This window comes from Notothenia coriiceps, unplaced genomic scaffold (genome assembly GCF_000735185.1).
Source record: "Notothenia coriiceps isolate Sejong01 unplaced genomic scaffold, NC01 NC01_scaffold00028799, whole genome shotgun sequence".
Lineage (NCBI taxonomy): Eukaryota > Metazoa > Chordata > Actinopteri > Perciformes > Nototheniidae > Notothenia > Notothenia coriiceps.
The window spans coordinates 232,835-242,904 of NW_011361500.1; the positions used below are offsets into that span (position 1 = coordinate 232,835).

The 10,070-nt window shown below is 39.1% G+C and overlaps 2 protein-coding genes and 1 long non-coding RNA gene across 3 annotated transcripts in view; 1 reads left to right on the top strand and 2 right to left on the bottom strand.

The window, feature by feature from the left end:
- The window catches only part of slc25a5 (solute carrier family 25 member 5), a 2,152-nt gene extending 1,552 nt beyond the window's left edge, over positions 1–600 (bottom strand). Inside the window, exon 1 of the mRNA XM_010786136.1 lies at positions 422–600. Within this exon, the coding sequence (XP_010784438.1) occupies positions 422–532 (111 nt within the window). The 5' untranslated portion in view covers positions 533–600. The remainder of the gene's footprint in view (positions 1–421) is intronic.
- Positions 601–1,693: 1,093 nt separating this feature from the next.
- Positions 1,694–7,063, bottom strand: slc25a43 (solute carrier family 25 member 43). Its single transcript, XM_010786135.1, has 5 exons — positions 6,645–7,063; positions 4,802–5,043; positions 4,512–4,684; positions 3,133–3,267; positions 1,694–2,221 (listed from the first exon to the last, which is right to left on the bottom strand). The coding sequence occupies exons 1-5, from the start codon at positions 6,914–6,916 to the stop codon at positions 2,021–2,023; spliced, it is 1,023 nt and encodes a 340-aa protein (XP_010784437.1). The 5' UTR covers positions 6,917–7,063; the 3' UTR covers positions 1,694–2,020.
- Positions 7,001–9,128, top strand: LOC104958398 (uncharacterized). The gene is made up of 3 exons (XR_799762.1): positions 7,001–7,089; positions 8,376–8,652; positions 8,804–9,128. It is a non-coding gene; the product is annotated as an uncharacterized lncRNA (long non-coding RNA).
- Positions 9,129–10,070: the final 942 nt, after the last annotated feature.

The following is a 10,070-nucleotide window of genomic DNA, read 5'->3' on the forward strand; positions in this document are numbered from 1 at the left end:
GGGGGGGGGGGGGTGCATGGCGCAGACCTTCCTGCGACCTTGGCTGTTTGTTGTCAAGCCAAACTTAAAACTTATCATGAAAGATGAGCACTTCTGAAGCCCTATACTCACAGTGGGTGGCTTTAATAACACTTTTTTTTTTGGTTGGAGAGACTGCCGCTTACGCATTACATAACAGGTCTGACGTGCTTCACACATTCTCATCTGTTCCTGCAGCAATCTGTGACGATGCTGCTATGTTTCTCAAAGTTCAGACTCCAGCTTTTACTTTTAACCATGAAGCATCTTTTATATATCAATACAACTTGTTGAGTTCGCCCTCAATTCACTAGAAATTCATGCAAGCAAATGCTTCAAATAAACACTAGTTTTTCTAGCAGCATGTAATCACAGCGTATGATATAATAATGAAAACACTCACCTGGAGGAGAAGCTTGACTCTCTCGATGGGGGCTACAGCTGTTTTGGAGATGGCAGCGGCAATGCCACCTGCCAAGAAGTCCTTGGCGAAGGAAACAGCTGTCTCATTCATCTTAAGATGTTATCAGTTACTATCAGTCGGTGGTGTGTGTTGGTCGAGTTGAAATGGCCGACTCCAATCTAGAGGAGAGGGGATTTAATAAGACTGAGCTCGAGGGACCGTAAACTTTGACTCTTGCGTTTGATTGGCCGGCTGAAGTAAAAGGGGGCGGGGTCAATGGATGTCCTTAGATTCAGATTTGTTGCCCTCTGTCTCATCACTCAAGTGGACTCATAAAAAGAACGAAAAGTGTAACTATGTAACTAAAAAGTAGTTTATATGTGCTGATTTAATCACATCTAAACGTAAGTATTGTGTTGTTTTAAGTTTTGGATGAGATTTGGATCAAAGTCATATCAAATATCAGTTTGAATCAGCTGATAGCTAATGGCTATTCAGAGTAAAGGTCATCCCATCTGTTAATGTCCTTTGGCTGTCACTTTGTTTCCCACAGTATGGAAAAGAAGAAGACAGGATTAAATCAGGTGACTGATCCGATCATATTAACCATAGCTTGTTTGAAATCTCACCAAAAATCTTGCCCGTCCTCAAAGATTATCACCAAACACAAGGACATCCATTGAAACTATTTATTTATATGTTATTATAATCTGTTTGTTTATTATCTTCTTTTTTTTGTTATCCTTGAACCCCCACCATTGTGTACTTGTTGCTATTTTTAATGTTTCTATTCTGTATTGTGCGGTGCTTTCAAGTTAATGTTTTTAATTAACCCTCTTAAAATTAGATTTTTCACATTCAGACCAAAGACCAATTTCTCTCTTTGCTAACAAAAATAAGACAGTATCAAGACTGTCAGTTATTACTGTAGCAAATATTAAATTGCATTTTACTACACGGCAAAGTGGCGTCAATTACTGAGAATGTAAAAGATGAAGAAAAAACCTAACACTTGTCCTTCTGAACCTATTTAGCTTCAGCAGGATGTCGATTTATCTCCCTGAAGCTTAAATCAACTGAGGTTATAAATATATAACAAAGATTAAAAAAAACATATACAAAACAAATGTGTCTGTGAAGTTCTAATGTTTTAAGCGCAGTTCTTACATCATAATAGATGTTTGCAAGTTGGAACGACTGATCATAACATTCATAACATAAGAAGCATCAACATTTTTTACATACTTTGTACATTCAAAATAGAATCACACATAAGAGTAGAAGAGCATTTTTAATTTAGCAATTCTTATAAACTACAGTATTGCACTGTTTGATGTTAATAGCTGAGATGAGTACATTTAATAAAATAAATAGTCAATGCGCAAGGCACATAATATTTGGTTAAAACATGGAAAGAAAGGATGACAAATAACACTATCAGATAATGTCAATGAAAGAGGTAGACAGTTTCTAACAGGACATAATACAAATGCATGTTAACTCCTCCTATGAAGAATAGTATTTCATGTTGCTGGTCAAGTGTGGTCAGCACTGCTGTCACCATTGTTTTTAAAAGACATCTTCTCGAGTCAAGTTTCATCAGCATTTTCCTAAAGATGACCCAAAGTCCCTGTTTTTCAAGTAGCGCTTTGCCTCCTCCAGCTCGGACGGCCCGAGGCTCTGGTCGACCCCCGGGGTGAGTTTGTAGCTCAGGGGTGAGACGATGTACCCGTTGCGGTAAAGGGAAACCTGCTTACACATCTCGAAGCAGGTGAAAAGAAGGCCAAAGTAGGGAACAACCTGAAGGAATGATAAGAGGTGAGAGACAAAGAATTTGTAAAGTGTAATGCCATCATTTCATGTGATTGAAGGAATATTTAACACTCAAAATGTTCACTTTTATATCCATTATTCGGCCCATGTCTCCTTGAAATAATAAATAAAAGGATCAGTTTACAAACTCTCACAACACTCGTGCAGTATAATCAAGTTCTAATTCAACCAGTAATTTGCTCACTGCCTCACTAACACATGATTATTCGCTAAATAATAATTTGCTTGTCCTGACTCACACAGAAGAGTTACACACCTGCCTTAGTGTAAGATAATCTACACTGTGTTTTGAATAAGACTGTTTTGGAACAGTTTTGCTGTTGTCAAAATGTCCATCTACTTCAAACATGCAAGAAAAAAGAATTCAATGTATTAAGTGGTGAGTAACTGATAATCAAATTATGAATTTGGGGGTGAATTATTCCTTTAAATTGACCATCAATCCAAACTAAGAGGGTTATGCTTTGGTTTGAATATGAACTAAAATGTGCTAAATGTGTATTTTACTTATTTTTATTCAGCTTGATATTTTGTTAAAGAAGCGGCTCATGATAAGGCCTTACATTTGTAAAACAGCTTCCAACTATTGTGACATTAGCTGCTGAAATATGAGAGTGGAGCATGCTGTTCCAGGGACAGACTTTGTCCAGCTTGCTTGGGCTATTCATGCTATGAAATACAAACTTAACACTGCTTTCAATGCCCCTCCCTCACCGTCATCCCTCTCCCTTTCACGTGTGACATGGGCCACAATTCTCTCCCCGTCATAAACACATGCTCCGGAGCACGTGAAGTCATTTGAATTCATATCAGATGATTTATAGAGATTAAACTATGTTTGAGATATAAATAATATGAGTATATCATTGAAAGGTTACCTTTATTGTGTTGGCTGTAAGGCCGTTCCACAGTGAGAGGACGCCCTTGTTTTTAACAACCTGTATGAAACAGTCCATCGTTCCAGTGAAATGGACGTCGACTCCACCTAAATGTGGAAGACGGGCACTCTGCGCCTGAGAAGAGAATGAAATAGAAAATGAACAGCAGCGAAATGTCATTATGTGTCTGTGAAGTAACAACCTAAAATGTCAAGTGAATGACAAAACTGATAGAAACTGTTGCCATCTTGAGACAGAATCGAGAATGTAAGATATTTACATGCATAACAGCAGCGTTGCTAATAAGAAGTGCAATGAAGGAATTAATGAACGTGTCACTTCTGCTCTATTAAGAATTGTCTATGATTGACTACATTTTTTGTGGGGAATATTACATTTTAAGCTGTTTTTATTTACAACTTTTAAACACATTTTCAAACAAAATACAGAAACGTAACCCTATCCTGCCTATACACACTCTCTTGTGTGTGCCGACATCTCTACAGTCTGACCCTCATGTGATAGGGGAAACGTAACTTTAGTAGTCTCAAGGTTATCAAAGGAAACATGCCACCATTAGATGGTTCAAACAGCTTAATTTGTGGAGGAAACATTAAGCTAACCAGCGAGTTAAACAATACTTGGCTTCCCTAAGCTTCTGCAAACACCCTCAGCTCTGTTCATATCATCTAATCTCTGCATCACTTTTAATGTTTAACTCTGAGACATAGACACGAGTTAAATCATTATATAACATTGTTCTCGATGGTGCGGTGACATGGTGGTGATGGTTTATTGAACTCAACATACACAACTCTCACTTTGCCTGCTGTCTGACAGTGACTGGCTATTTTTAGAGAATTTATCGACAGCTACTGCAGACGAGCCACAAAATCTAATTCTCAGCTGCTGTTGAAACCTTGTGGTGGCTAATAATAGGCGGATAAAACCGGATGTAGTATTCAGTCCTTTGCAGCGCCAACGTTCCCCATGTGTCCTCCCTAACCTGCAGGAGGCATCTCAAACATAATTTCAAGAGAAAGCGGTGCAAACCAATGTTTCTTCATGTTTTCAGAAACTTTTATGGAAAAAAAATGTCCTCCACAAATACCCATAGGTCAAATTATTCTGAAGGTCAATATGAGAAAACATAACTGCCAAGACTATTTTGATACAAGAATTTAAACTTGCTTGAATGACCAAGAAAGTCTAAACTTCATGTTGGCATATGCCCACTGCCCTCTTGTGGACTTAACGTGGTAACACATCCAGTGTACTACACCTGCTATACTACAAACAGCCTATTTTTTTAAAGGTCTTTTTCAGTTCCCCTATCAAACCAAACCTACGTGCAAAGAGTGAAGTGATCCGCAAATTACCTGCATCTTCCGCTTTACAGTTTCAAAAGGGTAAGAAAGGGTTTGAGCCACTCCTGCTGCAAGACATCCATTAATAAAGTTCTGGAGGGGGGTGAAGCGAAAAGACGGCTCCTGCCAGAGTTTGTCCAAGTTCATGTGGACTGCATAGCATCCGATAGAAAAGGGAATTGCACCTGTAGACAAATGAAATGTACTGTAAGTTACAGAAGTCAGGAGGAACAGGAATGCCTTTAATAAAAAGTGCATATTAAATATGTTGGACCACCAGAAACAAATGACTGCAAACACACCCAGTAAAGTGAGGGAAAAGCCCCTGTAGAGCGCCAGCAGCCCCTCATTCCTGTAGATCTTTGAGATGGTGTGAACTACGCCCATGTACACCGGCCGTCTGCAGTTCTGAGCGATCAGCCGCGTTTCTGCCACCTCCAGAGGGTACGTGGTCAGCGAAGCCACAGCACCAGCCAGTCCACCAGCTAATATGGCTCTCCACTGAGAGATGAAGCCCAGCTCATCCATGTGAAGGTGGACCAACCTGGGCAAACAGGAAGGAAAATTGCATTCATTAGAAAGTGAATGTTTTTAGGGTGCAAGTAAGTTTTGAAATTAAGTAAGTCTGTAATATTCTGTTGTCACTTTAACAACATTTAAAGGGAGACAATAACATACATTTAAATATGTACAAATGTTTAGTGATGCCTCAAGAAATTGGAATAGAAAACTTGTTTCAGTATGTATAAAACAAATATATTGATCAATATAAAATAATAGGTTGTTGTTGTAAATAATACATGCTTATTATATTCATTAATTAACAGACTGGCAGATTACTGATATTGTAAAGTAGGATATTGTGAGATGTTTAGCCGCCTATACCTAGGCAAATTAATAACGCTGTGTGTGTGTGTGTGTGTGTGTGTGTGTGTGTGTGTGTGTGTGTGTGTGTGTGTGTGTGTGTGTGTGTGTGTGTGTGTGTGTGTGTGTGTGTGTGTGTTTAAGAGGATATGGTTTTCTTCTCCTGGAACAAGGTGTGTACAGTACAGACATGGTTCAGTGGTTTGCCACGTCAGGATACGGTTGTGTCTAAACGCACACGTGACCTGAAGCATGAGAGGGAACATACAGACGGTGGCAGCTTCACAACAGACAGAAATATGTATGACTGTCCTGCACGTGTACAGACTTTATACCAGACATGCTGTAGGGTAGGCATTGCGGCTCGATTTGTCCGGTAGTAACCCGACGGAATAAAGAGTTTGTTATTTACCCTGACGTTAGTCTCACAGGCAACACTTACTCTTGTAAATGGAATACATTTAATTTCCCCTAGGATCAAGCATACATCATTTAATTATGTATAAACACGTACGCATGGTTAGGCATCCAACTAAAACATTTTCATTATGAAGGAATGTGTACTGTTTAATCAATAAACCATGCATAAAAACAAAAGGTCAACACAACCTCATTGTGACTTCTAGTTAAGGCTAAACAATCAATGGAAATATTATTAAAATCGTGATATGGCCTATGATTTGGATATCAACCCACTATTATTGGATTGACAAATAACAACATCGGAATGTGTAACCTGGCACTCTTTTCACCGTTATTTCAAAGACCAAACTATATCAAAGAATCAAGCAAACAAATCAGCAGACAATAGTTACTGGATTCAACAATAACATTAAATACAAATAAACTTGACATTATGGAGTAGACTCCAGGAAAACATCATGTCTGTGAGACAACAATCAGGGAACCAAAACCCTGTCACCTCAGTATCGAATGAGCAAATACAGCCTTCTGATTGGGTGAAACTTGAAGGTGCGGTAAAACAGGAAGTATATATTTAGCTTCACGAATAGAGGTAAACAGACTATTTAAACGAACCCCTATTAGTTATTTTATCGTGTAAAAACATTAATAATTAATCCAATGATCACGTATTCTTCTACGGTAGTTAATATGTGTTCTCTTTTTCTTTTTGCCACACTTTTCCCACTAAATCTCGACTGAGCTAATATAGCATAGGCCTACAGACAAAGCAAAACAAAGAAAAAAAACCACACCCACAAGAGATGTTGTAAGCACAAACAGGTTGAGATTAAACGATTTATAGTTCACTTTACTTACTTTTTGTATGTTGTGAGATGAACTGCGGTGTAGGGGATTAACCGCAGACAAGAGGCGAGGTTTCCTTTCCAAAATCCTCGAAGTCCCTCATTCTGGTAGATTAAGAGGAAACTCTCAAGGAAACCCCTCTTACAGTGAAAAGTGCCCACCTGACTTTTTATTTTAACTACTTCCAAGGGCGACGTGAAGGTTTTGCTGAAAAACCCGGCGAAACCGACGCACATGAAGCTCTGGGAACTCGTCAGTCTGTCGTCCTTTTTCACCGAGGCCATCTCTGCTTGTATCCCCGGTGTGTCTGCTTGCTTGGGTGATTTCAGAGTTTTTCGGTGGAAAGCAAAGGAGTTGTTTGTGCAGGTTAGACATCTAAATGTAGAGACCGAGAAGGCATCCGTCTCCTATCCCGACCAGTGGTGTTGTGTGACAGAACAACACGTCGCTTTGACCGGTGAGATGGAGTTATGTATCAAAGACACTAGGGGACGCTCTTAACCTGGTTTAAAAACTCACAAGATGTTAAATATATTTTAAACACAATACAGTCTAATATCCTCTAATAAAGTAATAACAAATCTTTGGATAAATAAACACACCATTTATTGTAATACAATTTCATTTCATAAAATCATATTTGTTGCCTATTACACAATTAGATTTGTTATTACTATTGTCTTAATATGTAAATAGCATTTCTATCTTTCTTTTTTTTGTATTTGTATTTTGTAGCTAGATGAATTTGAGCTAGCTTTAGGTATCCTACTTTACATATAATTACATTGTTCATCTAAGAAAATTGCATCATATAATAATCTGCAAAATATATAGTAATTTAAGCATGGTGGCAATATGCAATGCATTTAAAAGAACAAAGTGGCATAACATACATATATATATAATCAAGTCAAGTACATTGAAACTGTGCTTGAGTACATTATGTTTCCACCACTGACAAATGAATCCATATCATTTCAACATAATAGAGGCCAATTGTGTTTCACTGCAATGTTGTGTAAAAACGGTTTCCAGTTTGTGAGATATTTAAAGGATTGGTGGGGAAACGTTGCATCTATAGTTGGCGCAATTCTCCAACATTTTGATTGTCTACATGGGACCTTGGGGACAAATAAGAATCTCCTACTCATGAAGAGATACTGTATATAATTGGGACATGAACTGCTCAACGCAAAGACCTGAGAGTCCTAGATAGAAAATTATAACATTGCTTCAATGTATTAATAATTAAGTGTACCTCAGATAAATATAAAGATGAAAGAAGGGAGAGGTTTTTGGAATTGAAGTTAGTTAATATGTTTATCATTTTTTGTTAATGATTGATTAACCATTTGATCTATAAAATACAAAAAGATATCAACGTTTTTATTTATTTTTTATATGTTTAAAACCTGAATATATTCAGTTTAATATGATATAGAACAGAAAGGCCGAACATATCCATATTTAATAGCATTTCATGTCACTTTAGCTTGAAAAATACATTATCTATGGATTTTTAAACAATTGCAATTTCTTTCTGTAAATTGACTATAAGATTAATCAACTTATCGTTTCAGTTTTATTTCTAATATCCTCCTTTTTTTTTTATCTGCAAGGACAGTCAACGTGTTACTAAACCAGCAGGCTAAATTCTTATATTCTTTATTCAACCTAATGGATCAGCTCTGATTTACTGTCTAACTTCATCAGCATTGATTTGTGCTCCCTGTCTTGTTTCAGCACCATGTTTGTTTTTCTCCGGGTCTTGGCCTGTCTCTCCTGCCGGGCCAACAACCTCAGCAGCATGCCAGGAGCCCACCTTCTGTCTGGACCACTTGGCTCCTCCACAATTGGAACAACAGAGCCAACCAGAGGAAATGACAGGCGGATCACAAGAGGGCTCCCTCACTCCCCCTCTCACTGCCTGCTGGGGGTGGAAAAAGGATGTGTCTGTGCGTGTGATGGGACACTAGCTTTCACTTATGAAAACTCAACACCAAAGTTTGATCTAGTGGAGGTAATATAAGTGATGGTCAAGAAACCATCTAGAAAAAATTGCAAAATGTATTACTGCCCTGAGATGTGCACACACACTGTATTCATATTTGGAGGGGGCAATAGCTCAGGGGGTGAATTACTTAATGCTAATGCTGATCTTCCAATTATAGGTTCAGTGCTTCGATCCCACCCCCTGCAGTCAACATGTCAAAGTGTCCTTGGGCAAGATATCCTGAATTGGTCCCGTAAGCATGTCTACGGCTTATAAGGGTGAGACGTTTTTGGATCAAAGGTCAAATAGTATGTATTGTAATATCTCATATTAGATACTCAGGCAACCAGGCTACTTTTTTTTTTAAAGTTCAAAGGTATTCAAATTATGTTACAAGCAAATCAATGCAATCTTTAGAGCCAGGATGATATTCAGAAGAAGTCCTTTACATCCAATTTATGGGTGTGGAAGTATGATTTTTTTGGGTCCACAGAGCAATAAAAGAGCCCACTTTGAAAAGTCTTTGATCCCTCTGTCATATGTGGTTTGTGATACACGAGATAATGAGGAGTCTTTCTTTAAAGATAAGTGGTGTGACGCTGTATCTTATCAATTAATGCTTCAGCAATCAAACAGGACACCAGCCAAGAATCTGTTGCCACTCTGTCTCCTCTGCTGCCCTTCCTCTGCCCCTCACTTTGCCTTTACCCTTCAGTATTCATAGAGAATACACATAGAGCACTGCCTTCTTCCTGTATGTATATACCCCTGCTGAATGAGACCTTCCTTCATGAAGCAAAGCAGTGCGGGAGAAGCCTGTATGCCTTTGTGTCTCTGGGACTGGCACGTAGCAGTAGGTGTAGGCTGGCTGAGGCATTGTCATTCCCTGCATGTCATGCGCAAGTCACCCCTTGATCTCCCACTTTGAAGTGCATTGCTGGAGGAGAGTGGGAGTAGTGTGTGAGCCCAGCCTGAGCTCAGGGCAGTCAGCAGAGGGCGCCTGATACCAGCGAGGCTGCACGGAGGCCTGGGGCGCTGTCATCCTCACAGACTGGTGCAATAAAATTCTCACCTCATTATCTGAGACAGTCACATCACAGGCTTGTGTTGGCAGGGGAGGGGAAAGGGAAGAAAGGGTGGGGGTGGGTGACACCAGAGTCTGTCTGTATGTGAGTGTGTCTTTTTTTAAGAGTGGGGGGTGTATTGGTGAGAAAAATCAGGCAGAAGTACAATTCACTGTGGCACCATGCCGACACCTCTACCCACAAGGCTCAGGCCAAACTGCAGCGCTCCCCGGCTCACTTAACAGGAACGGGAGACTTGTTTTGCATAAGAGCCTAATTTTCTATTAATGGTTTCTGTGATGGGTTAAACTGTGAAAGGTTGTCAGGGTTTGTTAGGAATAGTAAATGTAATTTTGCACCTCATTAACGGGAACAGTCTTT

What these genes read in the sequence shown, in the direction of transcription:
- slc25a43 (XM_010786135.1), bottom strand. Translation starts at nt 6,916, where the DNA reads ATGGCCTCGGTGAAAAAGGACGACAGACTGACGAGTTCCCAGAGCTTC. An exon ending in CATCTCACAACATACAAAAA is followed by an intron (nt 5,044 to 6,644) that starts GTAAGTAAAGTG and finishes CTGTTTGCCCAG; the next exon opens with GTTGGTCCACCTTCACATGG. An exon ending in CTGTAAAGCGGAAGATGCAG is followed by an intron (nt 3,268 to 4,511) that starts GTAATTTGCGGA and finishes TTCTCTTCTCAG; the next exon opens with GCGCAGAGTGCCCGTCTTCC.